This window comes from Vipera ursinii (assembly GCF_947247035.1).
Source record: "Vipera ursinii genome assembly, chromosome: 3".
Lineage (NCBI taxonomy): Eukaryota > Metazoa > Chordata > Lepidosauria > Squamata > Viperidae > Vipera > Vipera ursinii.
Genome location: NC_139516.1, coordinates 169,774,602 through 169,788,336, shown reverse-complemented (window position 1 = coordinate 169,788,336; position 13,735 = coordinate 169,774,602). Strand labels below are relative to the sequence as shown.

At 35.7% G+C, this 13,735-nt stretch overlaps 1 protein-coding gene across 1 annotated transcript in view; it reads left to right on the top strand.

Annotated features, from left to right (window-relative positions):
• Nucleotides 1-12,899, top strand: part of LOC310637674 (desmocollin-1-like) — a gene marked incomplete at both ends in the record, with an annotated part of 64,228 nt that extends 51,329 nt beyond the window's left edge. The window contains 12 exons of the mRNA XM_083358176.1: nt 256-411; nt 2,177-2,321; nt 4,870-5,033; nt 5,501-5,635; nt 6,359-6,544; nt 6,840-7,096; nt 7,217-7,356; nt 8,645-8,854; nt 8,952-9,224; nt 10,819-11,087; nt 11,849-12,094; nt 12,693-12,899. Coding sequence (XP_083214302.1) covers nt 256-411; nt 2,177-2,321; nt 4,870-5,033; nt 5,501-5,635; nt 6,359-6,544; nt 6,840-7,096; nt 7,217-7,356; nt 8,645-8,854; nt 8,952-9,224; nt 10,819-11,087; nt 11,849-12,094; nt 12,693-12,899 — 2,388 coding nt within the window. The remainder of the gene's footprint in view (nt 1-255; nt 412-2,176; nt 2,322-4,869; nt 5,034-5,500; nt 5,636-6,358; nt 6,545-6,839; nt 7,097-7,216; nt 7,357-8,644; nt 8,855-8,951; nt 9,225-10,818; nt 11,088-11,848; nt 12,095-12,692) is intronic.
• Between the last annotated feature and the right edge of the window lie 836 nt (nt 12,900-13,735).

Below are 13,735 nucleotides of genomic sequence, written 5' to 3'. Positions count from 1 at the left end.
CCATATGCTAACTCATTTGGATAGCAGGTTACAACTATTACCCACTTTATACGGTGCCCATTGTTCACTGAAGTGTACTGTGATCTTAAAGACCTGCAAAGAAGTCCTTTGCAATAATCCTTGGCTGTTCCAATGCACAAAAGATTCTTAATAAATTTTGAATAAATTCAGTTCAAATGAAGTGAATTATGTAGGCAAGAAGTAAAGAATTATATTTGTGAATTAATTTAATTTCACATCTTTATTTTCATGCAGCTGTCTTCTGACATGACACAAAAATACGATATTAGATATTACATCACTGGCCCTGGTGTTGACAAACCACCACTGAGTTACTTTTACATTGAGCAAGAAACTGGAAATCTCTTTGTTACTTGCCCAATAGATCGGGAAGTATTCCCAGAATTTCAGGTATGTGATTCTATACATAGACATAGACATATATACACACTACTCAAATAATTATATGACTTTGTATGCACTGCATGGATTTTAGAAGTGCAGACATATGCCCTTATGAATTTATTCTTTGAATTTATATTTAAGCATCAGCTCCATAATAGACAGCTATTTTGAAATTAATTAAATTGTGTTAATACAATTGTTGTTGTTAGTTGCGAAGTCGTGTCCGACCCATCGCGACCCTATGGACAATGTTCCTCCAGGCCTGTCCTCTACCATCTTCTGGAGTCCATTTAAGCTCACACCTACTGCTTCAGTGACTCCATCCAGCCACCTCATTCTCTGTCGTCCCCTTCTTCTCTTGCCCTCAATCTTTCCCAGCATTAGGCTCTTCTCCAGTGAGTCCTTCCTTCTCATTAGATGGCCAAAGTATTTGAGTTTGAGCTTCAGGATCTGGCCTTCTAAAGAGCAGTCAGGGTTGATCTCCTCTAGGACTGACCGGTTTGATCACCTTGCAGTCCAAGGGACTCGCAGGAGTCTTCTCCAGCACCATAGTTCAAAGGCTTCAATTCTTTGGCGCTCAGCCTTTCTTATGGTCCAGCTTTCACTGCCATACATTGCAACTGGGAAGACCATAGCCTTGACTATATGCACTTTTGTTGACAGGGTGATGTCTCTGCTTTTTAGTGTGCTGTCTAGATTTGCCATGGCTTTCCTCCCCAGGAGCAAGCGTCTTTTAATTTCTTTATTTAACAATATTTACTTCCTATTACATTAAAAATTATTACTTGGGACAATTTTTAGAGGATTCTTGTGGTTATATTCAAAAAGCATACATAAACAATGAGAACAATTTGATTGTAAGATCTGTTTTTATCTGAGATATAGGATAAGCAGCATTAACTTGTTAGTCAGTCACAAAGTTTCCTGGGCAAACAACCTTTGCCTCACGTTCCTTTAAAAAACTCCAACTTTTTCCCCTATCATCCGATCATGCCAGGGAAAATAGACAGTTGACAAATACACAAAGTACATGTCAGTGAGAGGCTATCCTGGTCCACCAATAATCTTATGGCTATAATAATGGGTTGTAGAAAAGGGCAAACTTATAGTTCTTTCTCAGTTCCCATTTGAACTTTCATTTTTTTTATCTCACCCTTTATTTTTCCTGGCTTTAGCATCTTATCAGTCTTCTTCCATCAAGTCTCTCTGCTTATACAAAGACATCCTTTCTATGATATTTGCATCTTCTTTCCTTGGTTATTTAATGGGTATTATTATTATTATTATTATTATTATTATTATTATTATTATTATTATTATTATTATTATTATTATTATTATTATTATTATTATTATTATCCTGTCTTTTTATGTTTGGTCAGTTCAAGGCAGGGAACATACCTAATATTTTCTGCTGATTTTTTCTTCTTCTACCAACTTTCCCATGTCTCGTTTATGTCTATGGTTATCTTATATCATTTTATGTTAAAATAGCTTCCTTTGCCTTGTGACCTTCATCTATTATGTATGATAGTTGTATGCTTGTTACATATTTTGAACATCTCTAGGACTTAATACTATACCTTGCTATAAGGAAGGTGTTTACTAATGCAGGAGGATTCTCCCTGTGCACATACAAATACTGTTAACAGCTATTCAGCATACAAAAAATTCTGTATGATACATGGATTAAATAATTGTGACCTGATTTATCAGAAACGTTTCATTTGCTACAGAGGAGTAAGTGTTTCTTTTATTCAATTTTCTGCAGCTCATTTGCTATGCAATGACACCGGATGGATATACCCCAGAAATCCCACTTATTCACATCATCAAAATAGAGGATGATAATGATAATGCTCCAGAGTTTGAGTATGATATGTATACTTTTCATGTACCTGAAAACAGTATAATTGGTAATTGAATTTTTAAATAAATATTTGTAATACAATACATATATATTTGTAACATAGTACTATAGTATAGTAGCCACAGGGCATTGAACGCCAGCATAAGGACACTGCACAAGTTGTTTCAGATGACAGGTTTGTGAGGATGTCATTGAGGGAACCTAGTGAAGTACAGTTGCAAGAATCAACCTGATGTGAGGCCAGAACTGCTACTAAACTGAATCTCTTTCTTCCTTAATTCATGTGCAAATAGCAAGAAGCGCACATTTTTACACAGACAGTGGCTGCATAGCTACTTTTTCTAGCGCAAAAGAGCTCTAGAGAAACATAGTGAAGGTAGAGTTGCATACAGGGAAAAAGTTAGGATCTGTCTAGTCTCCTTTGTGGAATATGTTCTGAATGATCCCATTTGGAATTTAATTAATAATAATTTCTAAATAAGTTGTTTGTTGGAATTGTTAATCCCTAATTCTTGATTCCCCAGTGCAATTTCATTTATATTCATTTCAGAAATATTGTCATACCAGTTGATGCTAGACACGTTTCAGGTTCTAACTTGTTAGGGTAGAAAGAAATTCAGAGGTTAGAAAGATTAAATTCAGAACATTTTTTTCTGCTTTTAATTTGGAGCTTATTTCTCAATTTGGAAGAGGTGTTCAAATTTATACATCTGAAATGTGTGGCGTTCACCGATTTATTAACATTATTATAATCCATGTTATATTTGCACTGGAAAATCTCTACCTTCAGTGTTCAAAAAAATATATTAACACACTATTTTCTTTTGAGAATATGCTAAGTTATGCAAAGTAAGCGTAAGAAATAATAAGATAAAGTTTTAAGTTTTAAGGTAGAAAAGGTAACTTTGTATAATCTGCAAATTTGATAACCCTTCCCTCAAAGCCCTCATTCGTATCATTTATAAAAACATTGAACACCACTGGTGTCAAGACTATAGCTTTGTTCAATTGAGTTTTTCACACGTTTTTAATACGATAGTGGTAGAGATTAAATTACAAGCTTTAGTCATATGCAAGCAAGATACAGCATTTCTAGTTTATGATAAGAAAAGTACCAGTCACTCTTGCAAGTCGAATTTGGGTCAGTCACTAGAGATTGAGTCTTCCGAGTTTTTGGACTCACAATGGATCCCACCTTTAGGGAACTTCTCTCTACTGGAATAGGTGCTTTGGGCTATTCTGTGAGTTGTGTTTATGTGTTGCCTTTCTCTTGTCTGATTGGTGTGTTGATGGCTGGCGACTGGCTGTTGTTCCCTTCTGCTGCCAAGCCCTTGGCTCCTACGTACCTGATAAGTTGGTGGTACATCAGCACTCCTGTTAACTGACAAGGGGCCTGTTTTCCAGGCTTCAATCATTTATCTGGCTATCTTTGTACCTACATGGCTAACAGTTGCTGTGAAATTAAATTGTGTCCTTGTTAATTGCAATGTGAGGCTACCAATGAGTTTAGGTCTCCTTGTCTGATTGCTCGCTTGTGTAATCTAGTGGTTAGCTTCCTCCCCATTTGTCCTACAAAGTCACAGGGGCAGTCCATGCAGGGGATCCAATGGATTACATTGGAAGTATCTTCCACCTCCAAGCGATCCTTACAATGCATTATTTGTCCTTGTGTAGTAAAACTCCTCAAAGTTTTTGCCCAGGATGCCACAAGCAAAATAAAAGCCTACTGTTATCCTTGCATAGGAATACTTGATGCAAGCTAGGATTTCTAATCTGGAGACTGTCGTGTCTGCATTCTAGCATCTATTAATACAATGTACTGAACTATCAGGTCCCAAAACCACAAATAAAATGTGGTGATTCTTTCAATTTGAATTCTTTATTGTTTCCACACCTAAAGAGAGCACCTTGCCAGACTAAGCACCCTGAGTCCTTCGGGAGAAGGGCGGTATAGAAATCAAATTATTATTATATGAATCTATCATACATTTTGAAATTATTAGAGAGGGAATATCTTTACCCACTTTCTTTCACACAAAATACCTGGACTGAATTGTTATTCTTTGGGGATACACCCCCTCCCTCTTGGGAATCCAGTCTACTACATTATATCACAGAACCATGCCTACCCGGGTGTATGTTCAGATATAAACATTTCATATTTTGTTATCAAATTTACAACTGTTTTTTAAGATCCCAATTTAAATAGATATTTATAGAGGTAAGATGCAGGACACTAAAGTTATTGTGTATGCGTGCCTTCTAGTCAAGTTTTTGACTGCTGATGACTATCTGGATGAGTTCCTGCAGTTTTCTTGGCAAAGTTTTTCAGTCGTGGCTTGTCTTTCCAATGGCTGAGAAAGAATGACTGGCTCAAAGGTGCTTTGTGCCTAAGGTAGGACTAAAACTCAGTTTCTCCTGGCTTCTAGCTTGCTGCCTTAACCCCCAGGCTGGCTCTTCTTTAAAGTGATATTAGGTGGGAAAATTGATTTAATTTACTTTGATATTTGAATAATATGGCCATAGCTTTTTTTTTCTAAAGGAGGATGACCTGAGTATTATGGAAACCTAAAGTTGATACCTTCTTTATACAGGAACATTAGTTGGACAAGTGACTGCAACAGACAAAGATGAGCCCAATACACTGCATAGCAAAGTGAAATACAGAATTATATCCCAGAGTCATCAGAAACCTCAGGAATTTGTTGTAGATCCAGATTCAGGCTGTATTACAGTAGCATTACATCTGGACAGAGAGGTAATTTTCAATTTAGTTCTATATCAAAAATGGTGAAATCATAAATGAAATAGCATAAAGCTAACAAATGATAAAATTGGTCTTAGATAAGAGTAGCTACAATATAGCTGAAGTCAAAAGTCCTTTCGGTAGTTAGGAATTACATAGATATTGTGAAGCCAAGTTCAAATAATTTAGTGGGTAACTTTGGAACAATGTCTCAGTCTGTCTGACCTATTTCATAAGATATGAAGATATGATGTGGAATAGTGGAAGGAAAGAAGCAAATAAATTGCCTCCAGTTTCTGAAAATTAAACAGTGCCAAGCTATTTTTTTTGCAGAGTAATCTTTGGATAAAATGGCAATGCTGAATAAATTCTTAACTAAGTGAATAATCCCATGGTCTTTGCTTTTGCTTTTAAAATATTACAGTATTTTTAATCAACCCAGGAAAATTATGGCTATATTTTTTTCTAATGTTCTTCAGATGGTATCAGCATACACACTACATATAGAAGCAAGAGACATGGGAGGTGAGGAGTTTGGTTTGTACACTACAGCAGCAGTACATATTGAGATTAGAGATGTAAATGATAATCTCCCTCAAATAGCACAAAGTATGGTAAGTCTATCATAGTAAAACTAAATGATGTTATGTTTTTATGATATTTTATGTTATGAACCCAGTTACAGTGAATATTAAATTTAAGAAAAATAATTTGGGCAATTCCAGTTTCTGTTACACTGATAATGCTTATTTCATCATCCATGTTCCAAATTTAATAATAGATAATAGAAATAGTATCAGGAAGGCTGAAAGTCAGAATGAGCAGGAGTTGGGGAACAAAAAAGCATAAAGGATGCTTAACAACTAGATATTTTTTTAAAAAAACCCTCAACATGGTAAAAAGCAGCTCAGTATCATGACAACACCCTAGAAGGTGACAAAGAAATAGAACATTGTATTTTGACTCAGTCTTCTTTAAAAAGAAGGTAATGGGTAAAAATGGAGGTTAAAGTGGAAAGATTAGACTTTGAGATAGTCAGAAAATATTTATTAACTAGGCAAGAATTTTCAGAGAGAGGGAGAGATGAATCCTATCTTATACTACTGAAGGAACTTGTTCATCTCTAATGATTAGCTATTACCTTTGGGAAATACTTAAGGGTGGATAAACAGCCAAATGATTGGAGAGCGAATGCTGTCCTTGCTTTTTAGAAAAAAGTGGCAAAGGATCTGAGCAATAGGCTAATAAGCCAGGTAAATCTGGGCAGGACCATGATTATTAGATGAATCTTATCTGGCATTAGAACTATTCATAAACTAATATTTAATTTTTTTTAGTATGTAGTGGAAGTATATGAAAACACAGAACATGCAGAAATATTATGCATTCCTGTTGAAGATAAAGATGAACCCAGAACATCATCATGGATGGGTATATTTGCTATTACTAAAGGAAATGAAGATAACAGTTTTGATATTAGAGTAGATCAACAGCAGAATATTGGGTGTTTAAGCAATTTAAAGGTAACTATGGATAATAAAAAGAGTTACTGAAATAATATGAATGGAATTTTACTTAATTTTAAGGGGTGAATTACTTGTTGAAATATATTTTTCACAACTTTCTAAAGATGTGTTTTACATTTTTAAAATGTAATACTATTTCCCATTAAAATATGTTGGGGTAGAGGAAGGAGAGAAAACTCAAATGAAAATTTTAATAGTTATACACACTGTATTTCCATCAGTAACCTAAAATCATAATAGTAAAGTAGCTTAGTAGTAATATATTAATTTGAATAGCATTTATTTCTTCCAGGAACTGGACTATGAGAAAAGCCATGAGAGAAGATTAGAAATTGTAATAAATAATGAAGCACCTTATGTTCCACCTCCAAATTCAAGAGTTCTTCCAACAAGTATGGTGAGCATTGTGGTCAAAATTAAGGATCAAGATGAAGGACCTGTATTTGAACCTTGTGAATATATTCTATACATAAAGGAACGCTTGTTGGTTGGCACAATGGTTGGTAACTACCAAGCAATAGATCCAGAAACTGGAAACAAACATTTAAGGTACAAAATTATTGTATTGTTTATATATAGTGTATAATATCAGAAAGCAATTATAATTAACTTACATTGTTGGAATAAATTTGAGGTACATAACCTTGTTAAAATATTTATTCTTAACAGGTACAGAATAATTAAGGACCCATGCGGTTGGATCACCATTGATGAAATAGGAAACCTCAGAACTACTGACATTTTAGAAAGAGATTCACAAAATATAGAATACAGTCAATGCAATGTAACAGTATCTGCAACTGATCAAAGTAAGTATCAAATATTGTGAAATATTGCTATTTTTGCTACATGCATAAAACTTCCTGATGTGGGCTGCAAAAATATGATCAGCTACTGATGTCTGTATTAGAGTATTCTCTTTTATTGTAATTTAATGATCACTCAAGTTTTTGCAACTGTGATAGGTAGCCATAAGTAGGCAGGTCTAATATTTGAAATCCATTAATTGTAGATCTCTTTTAAAATCAATCTCCTCTGAATTGTTTCACAATATTTACTTGGGGTGATTGACATTTTTCTTCAAAATCCATCTTTTTAGCTGTAAAGCCTGAATTATATTGTCCTATAGTGGAGCAGAATCAGCAGAACAGATCCTTGTCCATACTACCCCATACAGTTTCTGCAGGACTTCATCTATCAAGTAGAAAACCATGAGCTGATTGTTATTTAACTTACATTTGCATGTATTAGATACTTACTGCACTTTTCCTCTGAGAATTTGGGCAACAAATATACTTGGCAGTAATTCATTCTGTTAGCAATGAATAATTCTGCAGTTTAACAAACTACATTACAATTTTGTTGATGTGTGCTGCAGCTGCCAAAAAAGCCAATGCAGTCCTAGACTGAATCGACAGAGGAATAGTATCAAGATCACATGAAGTATTACTACTGCAATGTACTGCTTTGGTTAAGATCACACTTGGAACATTGCATCAGGTTTTGGTCAACGTGATACAGAAAAGAAGTTGAGACCCCAGAAGGATTGCTGAGAAGACTAACAAGGATAATTAGGAGGCAGGAACTAGATATGTCTAGTGACACAGAGAAGGATGAGGGGTGACAATGATAGCAGTCTTCCAATATTTGAGGGGCTGTCTTCTCCAAAGCATCTAAAGAGCAAGTCAAAAAATAATGGAAACATATCAAGAGATCCAACCTAGAACTAAGGAGAAATTTCCTGTTGAGAACAATTAATTGGTGGGATGGTTTGCCTCCACAAATTGTGGGTGCTCCATCACTGGAGGTTTTGAGGAAGAGATTGGACAGCCATTTTTCTGGAATGCTATGGGGTCTCTTGCTTGAGCAGGGGGTTGGATTAGAAGACATCCAGGGTCCCCCCCCAACTCCATTATTCTGTTATTCTATTGTTCTGTTACAAAGGCTTTCTTCCTTTGGATTATGGATTAGCAGTTTGTGAAACCAACAAGATGTTTTATTTAGCTTTCACAGAGAAATAATACTTTTGTAATTTTATATGATTTGATCAAGTTACTTTCATTACTGTCTTAAAACTAAGCATTTTAATTTACCTAGGTGGTAAAACAGGAAATGGGACAATTGTGATAGAACTTGTGATTGAGAACAATTACCCTGAGAATACCAGTAAACGCTACATCATGTGTAAAGATAAAAAACCAATCTGTATAAATGCCATTGACCTTGATTTGCCAATGTCCACTATACCTTTTCATTTTGAAATAGAGAAGCCATTGGACTTAAAATGGAACTTAATTCCAAATGATGGTATGTTTTTTTGTTTTTAATATCTACAAAATACATTGTGACTAACGTAAGTATCATATGAAGCGTAATTTGTGGATTTGAATTATTTCTTTCATAGATACTTCAGCACTGCTTTCTTCAGCTGAAGATATAGACTATGGCTACTATTATATTCTTCTCAGAATATGTAACGGAGAAAGCATCAGAAAAAGAGAAATAATAGTTCATTATTGTGACTGTGCAATTCCAAGTAACTGTTCCGAATCCACCAGAAACATGTCACTGGATTATTTTCCTTCAGACATTCAAGTAGAACGCACTCCAGCAGCAGCACCTGTTTTAGGAGCCTGGAGCATTCCTGCAATGGTCATGAGTTCATTAGTAATGTTATGTAAGTATGCGAATGTCTTGAAGAAGCAACATGAATTGTGAACGGTCAAACTACATTCAATCCTTGCTTAGCAAATACCTCAACTTTAGGTTATAAAAAATTCATTTTCCAACTAATGCACATCTCTCTGACCAAGTTTTGTGTTCTTAATAGTGCAAGCTAGAGAGAGCGTGAAATGTAGCTGTATGAGAACTTTATTTAAATGAGATGGCAGCAAGCAATATTTTTTTGTTGTGTTTATTTATTTATTTATTTGTTTTTATATACCGCCCTTCTCCCGAGGGACTCGGGGCGGTGTACAGAGTAAGGTAGGTATACAGTTAAACAATAGTAAAAACAATAGTAAAAAACAACTGAGACCCCAAGAGCTATCAGGCCAGGCCGGACTGCTAGAACAGGTAAGTTTTTAAGTCGCGCCGGAAGGTGCGAAGGTCGGGGGCCATCCGGATTTCGGTAGGCAAGCAGTTCCAGAGGGTTGGCGCACTCACTGAGAATGCCCTGCCCCTGGGGGCCACCATCCGACATTCTTTGAGCGGTGGCACCCTGAGGAGGCCCTCTCTGTGGGAGCACACAGGACGGAGGGGTGTTGACGTTGGCAGAAGGTGCTCCCGTAGGTAATCCGGACCCATGCCATGTAGGGCTTTGTATGTCATTGTTAGCACCTTGAATTTCACTCGGAAGGCAACCGAAAGCCAGTGCAGCTCACGGAGGAGAGGTGTGATATGGGAGTATCGAGAGGCCCCCAAAAGTGTTCGTGCAGCTGCACTCTGCACCAGTTGAAGCTTCCGAGTGGCTCTCAAGGGCAGCCCCATGTAGAGAGCGTTACAGTAGTCAAGGCGAGAGGCCACAAGTGCATGGGTGACTGTACGTAAGGCATCCAGGTCCAGATAAGGTCATAGTTGGCGCACCAGTCGAACCCGGGTGAAGGCCCCCTTGGTCACAGCTCCTATGTGATCTTCCAAGGATAGCTGTGAGTCTAGGAGGACACCCAGGTTGCGGGCCCTATCAACAGGGGGTAATAACTCATCCCCGATGTTAAGGGATGGAATGTTCTGAGTATCCTGGCATGCTGGTATGTACAGCCATTCAGTCTTGTCCGGGTTGAGTTGAAGCCTGTTCCTCCCCATCCATTCCCGGACCGCTTCCAGGCAACAGGACATCACGTCGAGGGCATCACTGATGCTGTTTGGAGTTGAGATGAAAAGCTGGGTGTCATCAGCATACTGATGGTACCCTACTCCAAAACCACGAATGATCTCTTGCTTTCAATCACATGTTCACTTATCAACCATTTTGCTAACACACGATTGTTGGAACAGAATTTGGTTGCTATACATATTTGGGTATACATTTTTAAAAAATCTAGCTAAAAAGGAAATCCTAGCTCCTAACGTAGGGGATAACTGCTTATTTCCTACCTATGGCTACCTATATAAATGGTATATCTAAGCAAAATTCTTTCTTTAAAGCATTTTTCTCTCTTATATAAGGAGAGATATGGATAAAATTAAACCCCAAGTTAAGTTCATTATTTAATAAATTGTAATTCATAGTCATTTAAAACACATAAATAAGCTGTCTTTTTTTCTTGCAGTAGGCTTTGGTGCACCTTATGGTCTTTGGCTCCACAGAAAACGTCACACACCTCAGGAAGAACCTGATTTAACTTTTGAGAACTTAACAAGATCAAACACTGAGGCACCTGGTGAAGGTAACATAAGACCAAACACTGAGGCACCCGGTGAAGGAAACGTAAGACCAAACACTGAGGCACCCGGTGAAGGAATCGTAAGACCAAACACTGAGGCACCCAGTGAAGGAAACGTAAGACCAAACACTGAGGCACCCAGTGGAGGAAATACAGTAAGTGACACTTTGCCTTGTATAGTAGCAAATGTAACAATTTGGATAGATTATGAGAAAGAGCAAAAGATGCTGTCTCATTGTTTTAGAAAGCAAAATACATTGCATTTGTATTAGTAAGATGGAAATTGTGATGTGCTCATATGCTTAAAGTTAAATACTATTTATTTGTATATAGGAACATATTATTTACCATCATTCCTTTCTATTTAAATATTTAGAAATGTAAATCTTCCATACAAAACTGCTCTGGCTGAATCCAGAAAAGTAGATATTTTGAATATTTTTATACTCCAATGGAAGAGAATATTTGTAGCTCTGGGATGAACTGTAACGTCATTGGTGCTCTCTGAGCTTGGTGGTTTTCTTGCAGACATTTCATTACCAAACTAGGTAACACATCAGTGCAGTGATGATGTTAACTAGTTTGGTAATGAAATGTCTGCAAGAAAACCACCAAGCTCAGAGAGCCCCCAAAACCTTACATCTGTCATATGATCAGAGTAATAGGTTAACTGGAACACTATATGGTTGACCCCACTGGCTGGTATGTGCTGGGCTATATACATACATGAATCCTGATTGTAGGCAATAGGTAAACAAGATAAAGAAATGAATGACAATTTAGGGGACAAGTGGATTATTATTCAGCTAGTTTGTATACTAAAATATACAATTAAATCGGGGTTCAGGCTGTTCAGGAAAAAAAATTCTAAAATGTTTTCCCCCCATAAATTCTATTGTTATTCTTCACATTCCAGAATTTAAATATATTTCCTGTGCCAACAATGAATGAATTTATAAAGATGAATACAGATGTAGTAAAAACTGAAAAGAAATATCTGGGAGAAGGAAAAAGAGGATGGCATTCCACATCAGAATTAATCAAAGGAGGAAAAATGAATCATATGGCACTATCTTTACAAGACTGTGCGCCTTCTTTAAGGAATTCATTCAGAGATTTCTGTTTAGAATGGCAGAATTTCACTAACCCTCATTTATCTGAAGTAAGTATTCTGACATAGATTTCTAAACTAGTTTTGAGTATTACAAATTTGGAAAGAACAGGCTGTCTTATGTCATTAATTTTAAGGTGCTACTCCATATAACAGTTCTTAAAAATAATCCAAAGTGGATTATTATACCACTGATATAAAAATAGTATATCAACTATTTAAAACAACATGAACAGTGAGGCAGCACAATTTTCCATATTTTGCAGCAATCCATGTTTTCCCATTCAGGTAACACACACAAACATTTACATCAATGCCCACAGCCATAGGGAATCTGAGACCTGAAGATAATACATCTAGAATATACCATATGGGGAAAACAGCTGTAACATGCTTTCAATGTTTGACTTAAAAAACTTAATGCTGATATTTAATACAAGCTATATAACTTAGGACAGAATTACAATTATAGTTGTATTCTCTCAAATAAAACTACATTCTTCCAAGAGATTATTTTTTTAAAAAAATCATTGTGTGTGAAATATAGTATATGTAGATGACTGAAACATACAATTAGAAGACAACTTATTTTTTCATCATATGTATATTTTTTTAAAAAATGATTATACTTTTATTGTTCCTTGTCCAGATGGTATTTCTTTGTGGAGAAGATGAAGAACATAACCTGGCTAAAGAGTATTTACATGCATATAATTACGAAGGTGAAGACTCACCAACTGGCACTTTAAGTTCCTGTACAGGGGAGTCAGAAGAAGAAAAACTGAGTTTTTTAAACCAGCCAGAGCCTCCATTCCGGACATTAGTTGAAGTTTTTGTACAGAAGGATTGTGTTTAAACTATTCCTGAAAATCAGCTCACTTCACTAGGAAATTCCCCTGTGCAGATTCCATTGAAATGATTGAATGGTCTTGAGAAGCTCTAATTGACTGTAATAGAATTTGAAAAGAATTTATTCCCACAGTTGTGTCAATCTGTTCCTTCTTTATGGGCTATTTTGGAATTTTTTAGAATTATTTTGAAAAGAATGCAGTGGAAAAATGATTTAAATTATTAAGGATTTGAAAACTCTCACAGAAATTGATTTATGTGAATAATTCAATTGCAAAATTATATGTTTATTTTTACATTCTTAAATAACTATTTTGTTCAATCTGTGTATTATAGTCTAAAATACAAATGTTTCCATACCTAATCTACTGTTCACTTTTGAGGTGAACAATAGTATGAAAAGTGTAGAAAAAAATGTAATTCAAGGTTAAGAAAACCCAAATCCTCATCTTTAATTTACACTTACAGCATTTTCAAAAATATCATCAGAATTGAAGAATCCCATAGAAATTTATGGAACTATCTACTGAGTTTTCAAAAATGTCTTCCATATATGCATGCATGCATATATGTGTGTGCGTGTGCATTAATTCCATGCAAAATGTATTCTATTTACTTTGAGAAAGTTTATCCTATCCCAAAGAATAAGGTTAAAGACGCCTATCTATCATTCCAAAAAAATCTCTTTAAGATCTTAATCATGTTTAATGTACTTTGAGAAATATTACTATGTTATAAGAATAACATATTCAATACATATAGAAAATGTATTAAATTAAATATGGTAGTTAAAAGGTTGCAAGCTCCTTTCAGGAATAATGGCAGAAATCAGCATGCACAAAA